We start from the raw sequence: 22,013 nt of genomic DNA on the forward strand, positions 1-22,013 counted from the left end.
ACCTACGTTTGGTAACATAAAATTAATCCCAAGGAATGTACAGTAATAAAAATCCGGTGGTCTCTAAATTTAACGGCCAGAGTGGGCTACTGTGAAAACCAGCTCACTCACCCAAGGACTGTAATGAAGGTAGACTCTTTTCTGGGAGGAAATAAGTAATAAGATGAATGTATGCTCTTCCAACAGGTCCTTCAACCAACCTCCTGCTGTATCTGAGTTATCACCTTCCCAGGGGGCATGTTTTGGGAAGAATCCTAAAACAGTATTAACTGTATGGTCCCAAACTCCAGGCACCAATAAGGAACAACTGTGCTGGCTGCTGCCCTATCACATAACCCCAAATTACATATAAATTTTATCAATTAATACGTACTACTCTAGCAATAACCTAAACGTCATTCAGCTTGATGAAGCTTCTAGATGGGCATTTCCCCAAGGATGGTAGGGTACTGAGAGACCCTACCTATCTCCCACAGCATTTCCAAAATAAGTTTGACAATCACTGGATTAAATAATGTTAAACAGGTTTTTTAATTAAAAATATTTCTAGAGATTTGAAACTGTTAATCCATAATATTAATTGCAGAGAGGGAACAGGACTGATATTTAGTCAATACATTCTTGTAAAATGTATTGGGGTGGGAGGGGACAGAGGAAAAAGATGGAGAAATTTTGAAAACTTTATTAATCCAAAAGTCAAAAAAAGGAAAAGGGAACAACAAAAAAAAGTGATAAAGAGAAAACAGATATACAGTAGATTGTCACACAAATAAATCAATAATTACATTAAATATAAATGTACTAAGTATTCAGACTAAAAGTCAAAGATGGATTAGCTAAACAATAATATCAGATGGTTTTGAGAGACACACTTAGAAATGTATGTATTCCAAAGTGAACCTAAAAGCATGTAAAAAGATATATGCTGCAAATCTAACCAAAAGAAAGCTAGTTTATCTGTAATAATATAAAACAAGTTAGATTTTAAGAAGTATTACTAGAGATAAATGAGATATTTCTTTAATGAAGAAGATGTAATAATTTTAAATCTGCACAATCTGAACATCATAGTCTCAAAATATATAAAGTAAATCTAATGGCAAAAAAAGAAAATACACGTATTATTATTATATATATGTGTGTGTGTATACACACACACACACACACACACACACACTCAATAGAGGGAGATTTTTAAACACATCTATGTCAGTAGCCGATAAATGGACAAAAAAAGCTATAAAATATACAAGATATCAAGAGCATACTGAAAAAAGTCTATTTGATATATTTAAAACACTGTACTTAATAACTACAGAATATATTTCTTCAAAATACACAAGGAAAATTTACCAAAAGTGACCATCTACTGAGTCATAAAGCAAGTCTCAACAAACAGTATATTCCTTAACTTATGTGAAATCATACAGAGTATATTTTCAAACTATTAGTATGTTCTCTAACTGCTACCATTACTATGGAATTAAGATAGGAATTATTTAAAAAATTACAGTTAGAAAAATCCCCCAATAATTAGAACTCAAGCAATATATTCCTACATAACAAATGAGTCCAAGAAAAAAAAATCACAATAGAAATCTTTTTAAAATTTTTATTTAAATTTTAAAAATTATGACATCAAATTTTGGGGATACAACTCAAGCCCTCCTTAGAGTGAAGTCTATACTCCTAAATACATATGTGAATAAAGAAGAAAAGCTGGAAACTAATTATCAAAGTATCCATCTCAAGATGTGTAAAAAAAAAAACACAGCAAATTTATCCTCACTCCATCCCTATAAACAGAAGGAAAGAAATAACAGAGAGAAGACATCATTAAACAGAAAGCAGTCATAAAATAAGTAAATTTAACAAAGCTTGTTCTTCAAAAAAAAAAAAACCAATAAAATTAATAAATCCCAGCAAGACGTTAAAAAAGAGAAAGAAAAGGATCAAATCAAATTATATAAATCAGAAATGAAAACAGAATGCTAGTAGCGATCCTGCAGACACTACAAATAGAACTGAAGGGTATAAAAAAATCTACAGATCAAAAAATGTATCATTTTAGAAGAAATTCCACATGAAAAATACAACTTGGCAAAATTTACATAAGAAGAAATAATCTCCTCTATTTAAGAAAATAATAAATCTATTATTAAAAACCTCTCAACAAAGAAAAGCAAAAGAAGACAAATATAAAAGAGTATGTATTATATAATTCTATAGTGGTGAGGTTCCAGAATAAATAAAGCTAATCTATCATAACAGAAGTCAGAATAGTAGTTATCTTTTCCGGGTGGTGGAGGGGAAGGGTGGGGCAAAACAAAAGAGAAGCTTGTGTAGTGCTGGTAATGTCCTATTTCTTGATCTTTGTAGAGGCTGCATAAGAGCATCCTCTTTGTAAAAATTCATTACGGGATTTACAAACTTTTATCAATGTACATTATACTTCAATGAAAAAAGTTACTTCAGAAAATTAGGTACGGAAAATAACAGAGGAGAAAATCTAGATGTCTGTGGGTGGCAATGACTTTTTAGATACAACAGCAAAGGCACAGTCCATGAAAGAAATCATTGATAAGCTGGACTTCATTAAAATTAAAAAGTTCTATTGGTTACTAAGGAGGGGGGAAGGATAAATTGGGAGATTGGGACTGACACACTACTATACATAAACTAGATAATAAGAACCTACTGTATGTCACAGGAAACTACTCAACACTCTATAATGGCCTATATGGGAAAAGAATCTAAAAAAGAGTGGCTATATGTATAACTGATTCACTTTGCTGTACAGCAGAAACTAACACAACATTGTAAATCAACTATATTCCAATATAAATTAATTTTTAAAAATCAACAAGTTCTGCTCTGCAAAGGACAATGTCAAGAGAATGAGAAGACAAGCCAGAGACTGAGATGAAATCTTTGCAAAAGGCACATCTGATAAAGGACTGTTATTCAAAATATACAAGAACTCTTAAAACTCCACAGTAAGAAAATAAACAACCTAATCAAAAAATGAGCCGAAGACCTTAATAGATATCTCACCAAAGAAGATATACAGGTGGCAAATAAGCATATGAAAAGATGCTCTACATCATATGTCATCAGGGAAATGCAAATTAAAACAACAATGAGCTACTGCTACACACCTATTAGGATGGCCAAAATCTGGAACACTGACAACATCAAATGTTCCAGGATGTGGAGCAAGAGGAACGCTCACTCATTGCTGGTGGGAATGCAAAATGGGACAGCTGCTTTGGAAGACAGTTTGGTGATTCCTTATAAAAGTAAACTTATTGTTACCATGTAATTCAGCAATCACACGCCTTGGTATTTACCCATAGTAGTTGAAAACTACACGAAATTCTGGAAAAGGCAAAACTCTGGAGACAGTAGAAAGACCAGTGATTGCCAGGGGTTGGGTATGGGGGCGCATGGGGAGGAAGGATAAACAGGTAGAACACAGAATTTTTCAGGCAGTGAAAATACTCTGCATGATACTATACTATAATGAGGGATGCATGTCATTATACATTCGTCCAAACCCATTCAACACCAAGAGTGAACCCTAACGAAAACTATGCACTTTGGGTGATTACGATGCATTAATGGAGGGTCATCAATCGTAACAAATGTCTTAACTCTGCTGATGGATGTTGATAACAAGGGAGGCTATGCCTATGTGGGCCCAGGGAATATATGAAATCTCTCTATGTTTCTCTCAATTGTGCTGTGAACCTAAAACTACTCTAAAAAAGTTAAGTCTTTAAAAAAAATTAGGTATGGAAGAGGAAAGGACACCAGATTCTTATTTTAAATATTGACAAGAGTTATCACTGACTACTCATGACCAATTCTTTCACGTATTTTTTCACTCAGCAAAGTATATGCTACGACAATGTTTAAAAATGGATATATATATCCCCAAATCATGCTGAAAATATCTGTTAGATCAAAGTTAAACTTCAAATTTGTTTCACTCAGGTTGACTTGAGTTGTTTTGCTTTGTTCTTTGAGAAAATGATAATTTCTAAACTTTCAATATTTCCTTTTGTGTCAGACACACCTGGAACACCACATAAAATTGTAAATGCCTACAACCAAATGCAAGGCCAGAATGGAACAATTATTTTACACTACTGGTGACACCCACCCATCTGTTCATTCCTTAATCATAAACTTCCTTTTAAAAAGGAAGGTAGACAAAAAAAGAATAAATAATCCAACAATACTTTTCTCTAGAAATAGAACTATCACACCCTAAAGTAATGAAAGTAATAAAACGTGAAGCTCCTAAGTTAGAATAAAGATGAATAAAGTCATGTTTGAGCATTTATTTTAAACAAAGAAAGCAGGATTAAAGGTAAAAAGGACTAAAGTCTCAGATACAAGATTGTTCAGTTAAAGTATTTTTTATCTAATCCCAGACTAAGTTACTAGCTTTTTTTCTTGATGAAATGTTTTGTTTTAGTTTCCTAGGCATCCACAACTCATAAATATATTATATTTCTTCTTTAAAGAAACACCCTTGCTAAGTGCTAATGGAATGAAAGGCATAACTGGGGCCAGTACTGTTCAGTTTTTTGAAAATGAAAAAACTAAATTCACTTTTGATAAAAACGTAACAGATTATTACACAAAGGGTCCTCCACTCTGGCAGACTTCAGAAATGGGGTCTTGGCAACATGAATGAATTGAGGGTGCCTGGCAGCCAAAATCTCAGGAAAAACAAGAAAATTAACCTGCCTTGTACTTCCTGAAGTCAGTTACTCAACAGTGCCATGGAAGAAACTGATCATCAAGAAAACATTTCCCCACAAAGAAAGGACAGAAGAGACGTTTTCAACCTCTGGCCAAAACTATTCAATTCTGCCCCCCAAATAGAGCAAAACTTAGCCTTCAACGCTGTGAATTAAAACGAAATTTATCACCAAAAGCTTTCATCTGGAGACTTTACTGGATTAATAACCCTTCTTGTAATTTATTTTTGTTTTACTATGTGTCAAATTTAGAAGAAAAAAATGGTCGAATTTTTATTTCTCCTTTCAAAACAAAACTATTATCGAAATATTTATGACTAATAAAAAAGTAATTATAAAATGTTTAGAATTATAATTTGCCATCTGATGTAATTAACTTCCTAAGACAGGAAATTAAATTTGACATTGCAGTTTTAACCCATTAATCATGCATGTGGGCTTCCCTGGTGGCGCAGTGGTTGAGAATCCGCCTGCTAATGCAAAGGACACGGGTTCGAGCCCTGGTCTGGGAAGATCCCACATGCCGCGGAGCAACTAGGCCCGTGAGCCACAACTACTGAGCCTGCGCGTCTGGAGCCTGTGGTCTGCAACAAGAGAGGCCACGACAGTAAGAGGCCTGCGCATGGCGATGAAGAATGGCCCCCGCTCTCCGCAACTGGAGAAAGCCCTCACACAGAAACGAAGACCCAACACAGCCAAAAATAAATAAATAAATAAATTAAAAAAAAAAAATCATGCATGTACTTAAAAGCCTATGACAATAACATATAAAACTCTAAAATTTTGATATTCTGGAATCAGTGTGATTCACATGGTTGGAAAAAACGGTTTAAGGTGGGTCCTGGTTGACCGGAAGCATAATATTAATAATTTAACAAAATCCTGCTATGGAGTTCTAGCAACATGATACAGGGAAACAAAAGACCTCTTTCTTGTCTGTTAGAAAGCATATAGATTTGACACTGTAGATATCAGAACACAGGTGAGAGTTAAAATCTTTAGATTTCTACTAATTCCAATGGCTTCCCTGGAGAGTTCAGAAACACTAAAAAAAAAAAAAACTAAGTAAATAAATAAAACACGATGGAGTATTTCCATTTCAAAAATAAGACTGAGAGAAAGAGATTCAAGAACTAGGAATATAGGAATGAAAGACTAGTGGGAAAAAACTGTCAACACACTTAATTTTTGAATGCCCTAAAATCCAAATCTATGCAGTTTTTAAAATACTGTTTTACCCTGTATAACCATAAAAATATCAATTAAATATGGCTGAAATCATGACTCTAAACAAAAGTACTTTCTGCTGAGTGGCTGTCGCACAGAAACCTGGCCTCTTTAAATATCAAAGTGATTAAGAAAATGCATTGACGTGCTATGGAAAAAGCCAATGTTTTCCAAATCGCATACACAAAATTATTTCCTTACACTTCCAAGGGAAATCTAGACAGCCAAATCAGAAAATCCCAACCACAGTATATAAGAGGCTGATTGATTGATCACTAAGGCAATTCTGAACAAGAGTCTGTCGGTACTAGGTATGACTCTGCAAACTTTTCCAAATTATGTAAACGTGGTTTCCTCATCTCTAAAGGGGAATAATAACATTTGTGCTATTTAACTTCACAAGACTATTTTTTTTTTTTTTTTTTGCGTTACGTGGGCCTCTCACTGTTGTGGCCTCTCCCGTTGCGGAGCACAGGCTCCGGACGCGCAGGCTCAGCGGCCATGGCTCACGGGCCCAGCTGCTCCGCGGCATGTGGGATCTTCCCGGACCGGGGCACGAACCCGCGTCCCCTGCATCGGCAGGCGGACTCTCAACCACTGCGCCACCAGGGAAGCCCACACAAGACTATTTTATGAATCAAATATGGTAGTAAAAGTTAACACTTATTGAGAGTGCATAGTATGTGACAGGCGATTCTTATGGCTTTTATGTGTATTATCTCATTTAATCCTTAGAACACCGTATGTAGGAGGTGCTATTATTATTTTAGAGATGGGGAATCTGAGGCATAGAGAAGTTAGGTAACTAGTCCAAGGAAACTCAGATGTAAAGTAGAGAAGCCCAGATTTGAACCTATGTATTTTGACTCCAGAATCCACTGGTAGACACTGAGATGTGAAAGATCTACAGCACCCCAAAATGTAAGGGACAATTCTAGAATCTATTTATCTTGTCTCATCCAGAAAATCAAATCAGAGCCACCACCAGATGGCTGGAGAAAAAATAAAATATTTGGGTGCTTCAGGTCAACATTTCCAAAAGAAAAAAACTCCAAGACAGGATTCTAAATCATCTTTAAACAAAATAATCCAATTTAGAACAAAGTGAGGGGAGGAAATAAGGACAGACATTCCTGATGAGGCTAAGATCATAAAATCTAGGATAACTGGGACGGGTAACTAGGGAGAACAGAATACAGAGCTTGTGACATTTAGGGAAGGAAAGTGTGTGAAATGAGCAGAGAGAGAAGAGCTGCATTCCCACAAAACACTCAACTTTGATCCAAAAAGTCATCAGATCCAAAGGATTAGTCACGAGGTGATGACTGAAACACCCTGGTTCAGATACTAGGTCAGCCCAGAGGACTCACCACAGAACTAGTTAATGAAGTTCAGCTAGAACAGGGAGTTTCAAGCCTTTTCAACCATGACCCACATAAAGAAAGAGATTTGTCATCATGATGCAGGAACCTCATACCAAAATAAACACATACACATGTAATAGAAAACTAAAACCCAAATTTTCCTGAACAATGCACTCTGGTATTTTCTATTCTATTTCTTCTTTTTTTTTTTTTAAATGCTTACCAGGTCTTGACCCACAATCTAAAAACACACTGGGCTAGAAGGCCAAGAGCAAGCTGGGGCGCAGGGCCGGCCCCACAAACAGGATAAGAGAAGCTCCTGCCTGTGTGTGGTCCGTTCACTGCCCTGTGGGGCTCTCGCAGAGCGGAAGCAGGGCATCCAGCATTGGAAACGTTGCCCATACACACTACACCCCTCCTACTAAACCATACTTCAACCTCCTCCACCCCAAGCCCCTTAACAACAGAAGGCTGCCTGTCCTCTGCACATGAGCCTGACAGGGAAGCTGAGCTGTAAATATCAGGGCTTTGCTGCATCAACTTTCATATCACAAAGCAAGGAGCCAAACTTCCTCTCTAGAGTTTCCAAATAAGTCCCTGAAAGAATGGTTCAGGTACAAAATCAAATTCCACTTGGTGCTTAAATTCCTCCGAATTCGAGGCTGCCAAACTGCCTTGTGTTTCTTTGCAATTCCTTGTAAATAATCTTCCTGGGCTCGGTCTCAAGACTGAACAATTCAATTGCAAACTCCTCCCCCATGCTTTTTTATTGTTTTCCATTGAAAAGCTCAGAAAAAAAGTCATGAATATTTTTCCCTATTTTGAAGTTTCTATAAATATTTTACACTCAGTTGGATTTCTTGTGGACTTTCCATCCAGGAGCAGAAAAGCTACCAATCACTTTCAGATATTTAGCCTGGATGGAAAAAAAGCCCGTAAAGAATTTGTGTTCAGGAGGGTCAGCCCCAAGAGTGAAAACAGGTGGGGAATACAGGTGTTGGCAATTGTCCCAGGGCACCGGCAAACACAGCGACAAATGAATCAGAGGGGGCAGAACCCTGTCAGGAGTGTCAAAACTTGAATGTAAGTGAGCAGAAAACACCGCGAAGAGTCGGTATCTATGCATCAAGCTGTGGAAAACATCCTTGGAAGGATTCATGGTTCTAACACCTGGGAACAGACTGCAGGTAGGTGAAAAGATGCACAAAATCAGGTCACACAGGTAGGAAAGTGGAGCAAAGAGGCAGGGAAATGTCATCTCTGAATACATGCTCTGACTCTGTACAAAAGAAATCCCTATAAACTTCACCATGGTTTTCCACTGCAATTTAAAAACCACAAAAGGGAATTCGATTAAATGAAATCCAATTTAAAGAAAATATTTATTGATTATGTACAAGGTCTTAGGCTAGATGTAGTGTGTCTTCGAAGGTTAGGAAAGAATGATGGACGGAAGTAGGGAAGAGAACTAAGCTGGTGGAGAAACATCCACATCTAATTACAATGCGGCAGAATGAAGGAAGCACTGTCGCAGGAGTTTAAACCAAAGGAGAGGGTCCAATAGACAAGGCTGTCCAGTAGGGCTGCACCTCAGGGCATATGACGCACATGACAAGAAAGATGAAGGGCCTCAGACTCATTCTGCCCCTCACTGCCTCCCAAACCCAAACAATAACAAGAGGTCTTTGGGGTCTGGCTTCTTCAACTGAGCGTAACGTTTCTGGGGGTTCAACCGTGTCTTAGGCAGGATCAGTGCCACGTTCTCTCATGCTACTGAGTAGTGTTTCACAGTACAGATACACCATATTTTGTTTATCCCCTCACCAGTAATGGGCATTTGGGTTTCCACTTTGGGGCGATCATGAATAACACTGCTATCAACATTCATCCACGAGTCTTCTTGTGGACATACGTTTCATTTCTCTTGGGTAACACCTAGAAGTGGAACTGCTGGGTCATCAAGCAAATTTGTGTTTAACTTTTTTTTTTTTTTTTGCGCGGTACGCGGGCCTCTCACTGCTATGGCCTCTCCCGCTGCGGAGCACAGGCTCCGGACGCGCAGGCTCAGCGGCCATGGCTCACGGGCCCAGCCGCTCCGCGGCATGTGGGATCTTCCCGGACCGGGGCACGAACCCGTGTTCCCTGCATCAGCAGGGAACACTCTCAACCACTGCGCCACCAGGGAAGCCCCTGTGTTTAACTTTTGAAGCAACTGGTTAACCAGTATCCAAAGAGGCTGCCCCATTTTACACTCCCGCCAGTAATGCATGAGTTCCCATTTCCCACATCCTCTCCAACACTTATGTTGATTATAGGCAAACTATTGGCTCTGAAGTGGTATCTCAATGTGGTTTGAATTTGTGTTTGCCTGATGACTAAGGAGTGTCCCTTACTGCACTCTGGATTTCACATCCTTAGCAACTGGCATTTAACAACTACTGATTTTGTCCTGCCAGTAGAGAAAAATGTTCAAGTCCCTTCCATCTTAAAAACAAAAGCCAAACAGACCTCATGTCTATAAAAGGTGATCTATAATGGTTTCCACTTTGTTATAGTCACCTCTTTGTGGCATTCGACTAATAGAACAGTTGTTTTTCTTAAAGAAAAGACTAAACCCCAGAGAAACTCCTGTTGCAGGGACATGTATCCATTATTTTCAGCTTTGCCCTATTATCTATGAGAGTGTCTTTCACGTGAACTAGTTTTCCAATTCAGTCTCAACCTTCCTTTAGGTTCACTACTTCAGAAGCTGTGAAGTTCCTCTTCGAATGTTTGTTTGGAAACCACATGGGTATCTTTTTCAATGAAGAACAATGTCAATATCAGGAATAAAAAAGCAGAGCTGAATGTCTATATCAGTATTCTCAGCTCAGTTGAATAATTAATCCTCATCGAATATATCACATCACAGGATGAAAGGCCCTTATTCAACAATGCTGGAAAACACCTGCAACAGATAATGAAAATGAAGTATTCCCTCTAGAGATGAAGCTACTTCATCTTAAACCTCATCCTACTGTGAATTCAAACTCTCAAGTTTCACTTTCTAAACCTACTGACTCTTCCCTCTACTCACACAAACACTTGTAATGAAAACTTCTTTTGCCTCAGCATGAAATCTAGTCCTTCAACTTCTCTCTATTCTTACATTCAAATCTTGTTAAAAATTTAAAAACATTTGTGATGGTCAGAATCGTAAGATGGTCCTCAAGATTCCTGCCCCCTGGTAAAACACACCCGCTATAATTTCTTCAAGTGTGTGGGCAGACCAGTGAATATGCTGGGATATTATGAATGTGATTGTTACTAATCAGTCAACTCCGAGTTAATCAAAAGGGAGATTGGGGCTTCCCTGGTGGCACAGTGGTTGGGAGTCCGCCTGCCAATGCAGGAGACGCGGGTTCGTGCCCCGGACCGGGAAGATCCCACATGCCGCGGAGCAGCTGGGCCCGTGGCCATGGCCGCTGAGCCTGCGTGTCCGGAGCCTGTGCTCTGCAATGGGAGAGGCCACAACAGTGAGAGGCCCACGTACCGCAAAAAAAAAAAAAAAAAAAAAAAAAGGGAGATTGTCTTGGGTGGGTCTGACTCAAACAGGTGAGCAGACTGAAAGAAAGAGCATCAGAGAGATGTGCTTCTGCTGGCCTGGAACGCGAGGCAGACAGGCGTGTTGTGAGAGGAGGGGACTACGTGGCAAGGACCTGAACACAGCCTCCAGGTGCTGGGAGTGGTCCCGGGCAAGCAGCGAGCAAGAAAATAATGACCTAGTCCTACAGCCTCAGGAAACTTATTCTGCCAACAACCAGTGAGCTTGAGGAAGGCCCCAGGTCACAGGTAAGATCACAGCCCCAGCTAACAACTTGATTTCTGCCTCATGACACTGAGAACCCACCTAACCTCTACCCAGGCTTCTGACCCCAGAACACTGTGTCATAATAAATCTGTGTCACCTTAAGCGGCCAAGTTTCTGGTAATTTGTTACCCAGCAATAAAAAACCAATACAATAGTTTAAAAATAATATCCTCTTTCCGAGAAAGACAAATACCGTATCACTTATACGTAGAATCTAAAATATGACACAAATGAACATATCTACAAAACAGAAACAGACGCACAGACATAGAGAAGAGACGTGGTTGCCAAGGGGGAGGGGAGGTCGGGGAGAGGGATGGACTGGGAGTCTGGGGTTAGTAGATGCAAACTATTTCATCTGGAATGGACAGACAACATGGTCCTGCTGTATAGCACGGGGAACTATATTCAGTATCCTGGGATAAACCATAACGGAAAAGAATATAAAAGAGAATGTATATATGTGTATAACTGAATCACTTGGTTGTACAGCAGAAATTAACGCAACATTGTAAATCAACTAGACTTCAATAAAAATAATAAATAAAAATAATATCCTCCTTTCCATCTGTGTCACTTCAAGAATAGCTTATCAGCTGATAAAATTGTAGCACGAGTATTTTCACAAAAGGGGGGAAAGAATTAGAAGCCAACAAGAGCATCAGCAGCATTTATACCATAATTACAACTAAGCTTGACACTATTCTTCAGGCGTGGCTCAATTAAAACTCCCTAATCCTCTTACAGTTCTGGCATCAATGGTCACGTAGATGTTACGGTACCTCGATCCTCCAGTGGGTTGCCAGCAAGGTTAATTGTATGGAGTCCTGAGTTGGGATTATGTGCTAGAGCACTGGCCAGTTTTTGTGCAAAATCTCTGCAAGTAAACAAAACAGTCAGATGAAATAACACAAAGTGTAAAACTGCTCAAATAAAAAATTTAAAGCTAGAATAGCTAGGGTGAAATCTAAAAAGAGAAAAGCATTCTTTACAATATTAACCTATATATCATATATTTGTTAAGAACCAATCTATTTACCCTAGTTCATATCCTCATTAGAGTCTGTAAAGCCATAGCTAGAATATGGTTCATCTTGATCAGTCAATATCTCATTCAGAAGAAAAAAGAAAATATATAATTGCCCCTTTAAAGACACACTGCAGGATGCTATATTTGGCTCCTTCATGACTTAAAAAACAAATCCTGAACTGAACCTGCTTTTCATGAAAAGTACAGTAGGCTATTCACTGCATCAGTTCTAATTTCATGCAATAATCATGAATGCAAAGCTGACTGCCCTAATCATTGAATTTAAAGGCTACAGTCGCTAGCACTATATTTTAACAAAAGTCAAAATCACTATTTCAGGTGTGTTTAACATAAAATAACGCACTAAGTGCTATGATTATGAAACCGTCAACCCTCCTCATGTAGTAGCAGTAAAGTCTTTACTCCAGCAGATTCAAACTCGCCTGCCCCTGGTAAGGCTTGGGTATTGGTTACTGAACCACTAGATGAAGATTATTTAAGTGTGAATTTGAAAAGGGAGAGAAATGGCTAAAACAGCTCAAAACAAAGCAGTAACATCCTATGAAATGTGTTATTACTATGACTACCATTAATGATACTAGCAAAAGCTAACGCATAGCATCTATAATATGAAAGATACTTTCCTAAACACTTCCCAAGTATTAGTTCATTTATCCTTACTACCATATTCTATAAAGGAGGCACTATTATTATCTCCACCTTAAAGATGAAGACACTGAGGCACAGAGAACTGAAACAATTTGCCCAAAGCCATCAGGCATCTGGCTCAAGGGTCCATGCTCTTAACCACTATACTTATGTACCCTCAGAAATACCATGTGACACAACCACAAAAGATGTTAGAAAATCCCTGACCTTCATGATAATGATGGGGATCACAGGGATTTTTTTAAAGAAAGGAATACACTATACTCTATATGTGAGTAGCCTAACGTTTTTCTCAAAACTATACATTAATTTTAGAGGAAATGGCAAAATGTTTTAAAGCAACACATTCATGTATTCAGGAAATACTCACGTTCTAAGTCCAGCATTTTCCAACACCAGTTCTTCCAGTCGATTGGACCTACTCACCACCTTCAAGATCTGTTCGCAGACATCCGTGGACTATAAGAGAAAATATTGTTTGACCATGTCATAGGTCTAAAAATAATCTCACTTCACTGTCATAAATCTATGCAGATGCAAAGTTTTTGTTAAATAAATCATTCATTCAACAAACTATGACTCAACATCTACTACTACACACCCTCACGATGAAGGTCCTGGGAATACGACGTAGAGGACAAGGTCTCTGCCTTCAAGAGCGTACCCTCCGGAAGGCAATCAGACAAGAAGGAAATACACAATTACGATAGAAAAATAGAAATATAGAAATAGAAAACTAGAAAGGCCATTTTTGGTAGTGCTATGGGCATACAGAGGCGTATCTCACCCAATCCTGGGAAAACCAAAAGGAATTCCCAAGAAAGGGATATCCAAAATAACACGCTAAAGACTGAGTGGTAGCAACAATGGTGATGGTGACGATGATGAGGCTTTCTTTACTGAGCTAAGCCCTTTACGTGTATTTCATTATAAAACTGTTAATTATTATTATTCCCTTTTTGTAGATAAGAAAATTAGATTAAAGATGTCATGTACTTTAAAAGGGAGGCTGAATAACCACTTGATAATCGTTAGGTATTACGATGTTCCTACTAGTAATCTCTAAACTAGGGTAAGGTAATAAGAAAGACTTCAGTAATTAATGGTCTCATGTTAATAAACCTCATGTTTACAAAAATTATGTAGTTGTAAACTTACATCTGTCAAACTATTTTAAATTCTTATGATATAATGTTAAATGAAAATGCATAATTAAAATGTTTAATAAAGATTACAACAATTGAAATAGGTAAGCTATGTAGCAAAAGTCTTGAGGCGACTATGAAAAATGAAGAGTTGTGCCCTGGTAGAATTGTGCATAATTTTTTCTTTTAAATTTTTATTTATTAATGTTTTATATTTACCTATATCCTGCCTTATTCCAAAAGTAATCTAAGGTGGCTCCTGACCTTAAAATTATTTGGACATTAAAAAGTGATATTTAAATGTCATTATAATCTAGGGTCTATTTAAATCCTTTATATTATTTTAAAAAGAGAGAGAGAGAAGTCATTTTGTGTCATGCATACAAATGTCAAAGCAGTTTCTTTTCTTAGAATACCACATAAAAGTATTATAGTTCTTTGATTTATCAGATCATAAATACCCAAGTGGATTAACCATTATGGGAACAGTATAAAATGTAGCAAAAGTTCTCCAGTGAAGTAGCCTTTAGAAAAACTGACTTGGAAAAACCACCAAGTCACCCAGCATTTAAGGCTGTTATAATTCTTCTGTGCTGCTTGATCCCACTGGGTCTATAATGTTGCTTTCACACTATTCCTGGGCTTCTAATGTGTCCCACAGATTGATGAGGGGAGAGGAAAATTAATTCCAAGTGACCCAATGCCTGCAATTTATATTATGCTGACAGTGGTGATTTTCAAAATGGTGACCCCTTATCAGTATAATTCTTCACCTTACAATATACAACCAGAGGAACTGATCTTATTCTGTGTCGTCATGATAAAAAGTGATTACTCAGACATGTTTTTGCAAAGATTATTCTAATTTCCAGAAATAATCCATGGTATCATTACCGTTCCAGGGCTACCTCAGAGCAACCAGAAAAGTAATTTACCAAAGCCAGGATGTAAAGCAGGGCTTTCATTTACCCATTGGGCATAATTACTGTAATAAAAGTTTTTTAAAAAATGTATGAAAAGTGTGTCCAACTTTTCTTTAAGATGCCAGCAGGGGAGAGGAGTAGTAAGTCGTTCATGATTACATTAATTTTGCTACTTTTTATTAAGTGTCAACTACATGAAAAGCATTATTTGCTACACCAAAGAATATAAAGTGATGGACATTTTAAAGAGATACACACACAAACCTAGATAACAAGTAGATGTTACCATTACGTAGTCTTCCCCAAATGTCTACTTCATGTTCAGCACTACGCTTACAGATTTAGAGGAAATTTTTTTTAACGAATTAATACAATGACTCTCTAAGAGCTTGTATTTATTTAAAAATCAAATGTAGGACTTCCCTGGTGGTGCAGTGGTTAAGAATCCGCTTGCCAATGCAGCAGACACAGGTTCAAGCCCTGGTCCAGGAAGATCCCACATGCTGCAAAGCAACTAAGCCCATGCACCGCAACTACTGAGCCTGCACTCTAGAGTCCGCGAGCCACAACTACTGAGCCCGCGCACCACAACTACTGAAGCCCGCACACCTAGAGCCCACGCTGTGCAACGAGAAGTCACTGCAATGAGAAGTCCACACACCACAACAAAGAGCAGCCCCTGCTCGCCTCAACTAGAGAAAGCCCGTGCGCAGCAATGAAGACCCAACGCAGCCAAAAAAATAAAAATAAAATAAATTTAAAAAATAAGAAAATCAACTTAAAAACAATTTAAAAATAAAAAGTACAGTATAAAAACTAGAAGAATCACTATAAAACAACAAATGAACTAATCCAATAAAACAAATAAGAAAATCTGGAACTAAGAGGAACCACGTACATTATCCAGCCCAACCATATCATTTTTAAATGATTTAAAAAGACCCATTGATGCTCAATGACTTGCCTAAATTCTAAAACTGAGAGCGTTGAGCAAGACCTCAATTCTACTGCTAATTTAATGAGTCCAGAATCCTGGTCCTAATTGCATATTCAGCATATCTTCAAAAAAAAAATCCCTCTATCCCTCCATTGAAATTTACGATACTGACTGCTAAGTGGCTTCATAGGATCAGCATAAAGCATATGTCATATTTTTCCTGTGGTACCTTCAGCTCAGGAGGCTTCTACTGAGCAAGCAGCAATCTTAACAACCCAGAGAATTCATGTAACTTGAGAGGAGGTTACTTCTTTCTACACTTCGTGTTTTAAAAAATTCACGGAAGGTGTAATGCCTTCCTTTGCCTCAAACAGACCAGGTGTTAGAAAATGTTCTGAGACTGCATACTGTAGAAGCCATCAAAGGGGAAAGTATCATTTCTTTCTTTCTCTCTTTTTTTTTTTTTCTTAAAAAATTTCTCTTTTTGGCTGTGTTGGGTCTTCGTCGCTGCGTGCAGGCTTTCTCTAGTTGCGGCGAGCAGGGGCTACTCTTCGTTGGGGTGTGCAGGCTTCTTATTGCGATGGCTTCTCTTGTTGTGGAGCACAGGCTCTAGGCGCACAGGCTTCAGTAGTTGCAGCACGCAGGCTCAATAGTTGTGGCTCATGGGCTCTAGAGCGCAGGCTCAGTAGTTGTGGCACACGGGCTTAGTTGCTCAGCGGCACGTGGGATCTTCCTGGACCAGGGCTCAAACCCATGTCCCCTGCATGGGCAGGTAGATTCTTAACCACTGCGCCACCAGGGAAGTCCCTATCATTTCTTTTTAACTTTGAGTAACAAACATGGAAGAACTGCTAGTATTCTTTCTGAAAACTTGCAGAGACATAGCCCAAAGACCATTTTTCATTTTTAAATACCCAATATTAAAACTATGCACATTTGCATTTTTATGTTTAAATCTCAGTTAATAGATAAGCAGTGAGGGCAATCCTCAAATCCTGTCACTCCACTTCCTGCCATCCCGGGACACCCAAGAAAGCATATGAACACTTACACGCTTTGTCTAGCCAAGACTGAAATAATTAGGTGCATGTTTTCTTCCCTAAACATCTAAGGCAGTTAAAAGGAGATGCTGCCTGGGAGGAATAATGACAGAATGGCAGCACCGGTGGCCTGGTACTAATGATTTGGGACAACTTCCAAAAGTGGGATTTCCACAACCTCCTCACAGCTCTCTTGTGCCCCGTTTTGAAAATCATGGGCTTAAGGCGAATGTCTGAATGAACCAGGAAATCTGACTTGGTAGCAAAGTATTGTTCTCTCTGATCCCACAATCCCTGGGCTAATCTACTTCTCATTCCTCAAAATGGCTCCCCTCGCGCACCTGGAATCTCTGCTGGTTCAGTCCTGCAAATGGTCCCCATCCCTGCAAACAGCAATGAGAGACTTCTGTTCCCAGGTCTCCCATCACGGCTGTTTGTTCCCTGGGAGGTCACCATCCGTACCTCAAACCATCACTGACCTCAGACACCACCACCCCCCCCCCGGCCGTGTAGCTGATACAGTTTCCGTAATTCACGCTCCCCCATTTGTTCCTTTCTCAGCCTCTTTGCTAATCTGATTGTGACATGCCTGTAATACGTTAGGCATTGTTAGAATTTCTATACACATTATTTACTCATCTCAATAACCTGCAAAATAGTTATATTTCTATGTCCATTCATTCAACAAACTCATCTGACATCTATTTATTAAACCAAGTTTTACTGTGTAGCTATTGAGCCACAGACTCTGATAAGACATGAGCTCCAACTAGCTCACAATAATAGGGACGCAGGAAACAGAGGCCCTGGAAGGTCAAGTAATGTATCTAAGGTCACACAGCCTTGTAATAAGAGTCAGAATCTGAAACCCAGATATGTGGGTTTCCAAGCCCACACTCTTTTTGTCTGCTGCATTGGCTCTTAATAATCCCCAAATGAGTTCTGCCTATGCTCATACCTATAACGCCTTAAGCCACTCACACGCCAGGCAAGTTCAGAGAACCAGCAGGCTGGCCGCCAGCAAATCTCAACCCTCCACTTTCAACAGATCCATGTCTCAATCCCAATTCTATCTCTTCACTTTTAAATTCTTAAACCCCCAGTTTCTATGACCTCTGAAAGGTGGAGGCTTGAATGTAAGAGTCTCCAATAAAACAACATCTAAATTATCTTCTGTGCTAAGATGAAGCAGCAGAAACCTAACTCATGGATAAGCATCTGTCCATATGGCTGCTTTGAATTTGCAAAAAAAAAAAAAAAAACCCAACAGAGCATCTTATTTCCAATAGTAAAACAGACCAAAACTTTGGCTCCCCCATGCCTTATGAAAACTAACAGATTTCACTTTGATTTCATTTTGCTTACATATAAATCTGCCCAAAAACTCATCTAGAAAATGAATGTTAACTATCATAATTAAACCAGACCAACTCTACCTTAGCAACGTTTTCCTAAATTCTCAGGAAGGGAAGCTTTGTGGAGATGGAATGCAAGATAGGAACATACAACCTGCTATCTGCAGCTGTGCAAATGTAACTTTAATAGTCTTTGCCAACAGAATGAGTGTGTACTGAAGCTCCACTAAATGTGTCTTTCTGTTCATCATCTAAAATTGCCTGAAGCAGCCGAAAACATGAGGAAGTACTTCTCTGAAGCATCTCACATTACAAACTTTATTAAATGGTCTGCAGATCATTTATAAGAAAATATCCCCCTAAGAAATAACATGTACGCGGCTCACCAGTGTGGTAGAAAAACAAATGTGTGTTGTGTTTTTATATAATTGTCGGGGTTTTGAAATTCAGCAAAGCTAAGCAACATCTTCAATTACTTACCAGCTTTAGATCCTTAGAGGACAGCTTAGTGAACCACTGATTGTATTCCAGAGCAGCGATGATAGGTATTAGGTCCCTAGAAGCAGAAATAACAAAACACATGAAAGTGCTCTTACAGTGGCCATATGGCGCTTGACTTTTTAATCCATGACATCCCAGTTTACCTGTTAATTTCTGTTATTTATAAGCACAACATTCAGCTATATCTATTTTGACCCCCAGACAACAATTAAATTCTCTAGGACAGATCTTCAGGATGATGTAAGCAGAATTCCTAAAAGTTGAAGGTAAATTACCTCTAGGGACTGATTCCTATTTCCAAAGAAAAAGAGGTGGGTAGCAGTGTTCGTTTGAAGAACCTCCTTATTCTAAGAGAAATCATATGTCTAATTCCATACTAACAGGTCCTATTTCTTTAGACTGCTCCTTCATAAATTCTTTCACCATCAAGTATATCATATGCTCTCTAGCTAGAGGAGTTTATACGGCAAGCAAGGACAGTATCTAGCCTGATAATGAGTGACATCAGATGGGATCCCCAATGCTTATTGGCAAGCATCCCACAACCATTTGGTACCTTGCTGCAGTTCTTAGTACTGATTATACACATGAGATGGTCCAGGTGTTATTTTTTGTCTTATGCTTCATACAAGTTCTTCAACCATAGAGTGAAGCTATTTGTAACAGAGATCTGCCACCACACTATTTTTCCAGCCCCTAACTCATGCTCAAGCCAAAAAGCAGACACTTCACTACTCACCAAACATATGCAATTTCACAATCAGAGTTATCTTTTACGACAGGGGAAGAAGGGTGGGGGGAAGGAATAGTTAGGGCGTTTGGGACGGACATGTACACACTGCTATATTTAAAATGGATAACCAACAAGGGCCTACTGTATAGCCCAGGGAACTCTGCTCAGTATTATGCAACAACCTAAATGGGAAAATGTATAACTAAACCACTTTGCTGTACACCTGAAACTATCACAACATTGTTAATCAACTACACTCCAGTACAAAATTAAAAGTTAAAAAAAAATTAAAAATTAAAAAAAAGCTGTGTTCAGCTACAAAAATCCATGTATCTTTCAATGCCTGTATCATAATCCTCTCCTCTATTAAGTTCCCCCACGTCACCTCAACCAGCACAATATTTACACCTCTACTTAGCATTTATTTTATTCTGTCTTATAGTATAGTTTGATGCTTAAACATCTATTCCTCATCACCCCAGGTTGTAAGTTCTTTGAAAACAACATCGCTGTCTATTTCAGCTTTGTGGCTTCAGGGAGGCCATATCAGTTTTACCCTCAGGGCATGACAAGCAGCAAATGAACAAATTTTTACTGAAATAGAAATGAAAGGCAGAAGGTAGAAAGAGAACTGAAAATCACTATTGTTTCAAGCTTCAAGGTACCAGGCCCCATGCTAGGCACTTTACATTTAAATCTCAAACAACAGCTCATTTAAATCTGAAAACAACGCTAGGAGGTACTATTGTTTACATTTTACAGATGAAGAAATAGATGCTCAGAGAAATATAGTGAAACTAGGCCAAAGGGACAGAACTACAGTCGAAACCCAGCCTCTGAAGCACGTGTGTGTAGTTTCATCAGATTTGCTTTAAAAAGTGAAATGAGCACCCACAGGTGTCAGAGAAAACGCCAGGGAATTAGTCTTAGTCATGGGGTTCCACGTGCCATCTTTTCCACCGAAAAGCCTCTTTATTAACTTTGCTAAGTTTCAGATTAAAAAAGGAAGTTTCAGATTCAAAAACAACAACTCTTCCCATAGTTGTTTTAGGGTCTCCACTCTCTCATCTCTTTCCATCGACCAGGGGCTCAGAACAAGTCCCGACATTTCTCCATGACATGTAATGACAGTTGCAGCTTCTCTGGGAGTAAATTCCACCTTATAATACAGGGCCCCCCAAGCCCACGGTATCTGAGAGTTCTCACCTGTACTTCCCCATTCAGGAACTATGGCAAATCATTGTCATCTCATCTCCTTTTGTGGATTTAATGTCAAGTAGTGACTACACTTCAGAACCTCTTTATTGTGTATTTTGTTCTGTCACTTGATGTGACTTGAAGTACAGCTGGCTTTTGTCATATGAATTCATTTCTAGGAGTTGAAGGGCACATCAGTAATAGAACCAGGTTTCACGTTAATGCGGTGGGTAGGACAGCATCATCTCTATATATGACCTGCAAAAACCTTGAAAATAATATTCTGGTACACTAAAAGTCAAACCTAACACTTAATGACACCAGAAATGTTTGGAGTGCAATATTAAATTTTAAAAATATACAGCGTTACAGGTGCATACTTGTGTGATCAGAGCCAATGAGTGTAATTGGTAAAAACTACATATAAAATGATAGACATAAATGCTCACAAATATAGACACTGTGTTTTTTTTTTAAGAAGAAAAGTATAGCAAAATGTTACAAGAATACCTTGCCTGGGTGGTAGCATTAAAGATGATATGAATATTTTTCTAACAGAATTTTTGTACTATATTTCTAAATTTATCTATAATGATTCATAATCTAAAAGAATCATAAAAGTAAATGTTCTATGGATGGTGTAAATAAAATTTTATTATATAAAAAATGTCCATGAAGATGATGGAGACGCGTGCATGCTGGCATGGTCTGCCCACCGTGTTTCTCTAAATTATGTTAATGCCTAGGCTTTTTAATGTTAAAAATAAATTAGAAAAGGACAAGCATATACCGTAATTCATTCAATAACATTTATTTAGTACCTACTAAGTCCTAGGTAGGGATATTAGGGTCTGAGGATTAAGTGATGAGTAAGGGCAGCTCTCCAGTGGTGGAGAAAGACCCCTCCTCAGCTATCTGCAGCACCATGGGAGACACGCTGAAAAGGGAGCATGTTCAAAGTGCCCTAAGAACACAGGAGGACATAAGCACTTCATCCTGGAGCAAATGGGGAAGGGTCCACAAGGCTTGAGAGATAGGAAGGGGCCAACCAGGCAGGGAAAACGGAAGAGAGTATTTCAAGTAATTAGGAAGAGCATGTGCAAAGGCATGGGAAGTCGAAAATGACCAGCAACTCCATCCATTCACAGATCCAGCGAGTGCCACCCACAGTGCATGAATCACTGGGTTGAGGCAACAATGAACACAGCAAGATAGCCCCTCCCCTTGTGATACTAACCACCCAGCACAGCCTAGCAGAAGGCTCAGAAAA

General features: G+C 38.6%; 1 protein-coding gene across 5 annotated transcripts in view; it reads right to left on the reverse strand.

Moving 5' to 3' along the window:
• CARMIL1 (capping protein regulator and myosin 1 linker 1) overlaps positions 1-22,013 on the reverse strand; it is a 323,350-nt gene that overhangs the window by 131,440 nt on the left and 169,897 nt on the right. For all 5 annotated transcript variants that reach the window (XM_082847980.1, XM_082847981.1, XM_082847979.1 and 2 more), the window contains exons 9-11: positions 18,793-18,868; positions 13,283-13,371; positions 11,996-12,090 (exon numbers count right to left, since the gene is read on the reverse strand). In XM_082847980.1, the coding sequence (XP_082704106.1) occupies positions 11,996-12,090; positions 13,283-13,371; positions 18,793-18,868 (260 nt within the window). The remainder of the gene's footprint in view (positions 1-11,995; positions 12,091-13,282; positions 13,372-18,792; positions 18,869-22,013) is intronic.

The sequence above is a fragment of the Leucopleurus acutus genome (genome assembly GCF_964270905.1).
Source record: "Leucopleurus acutus genome assembly, chromosome: 10".
NCBI lineage: Eukaryota > Metazoa > Chordata > Mammalia > Artiodactyla > Delphinidae > Leucopleurus > Leucopleurus acutus.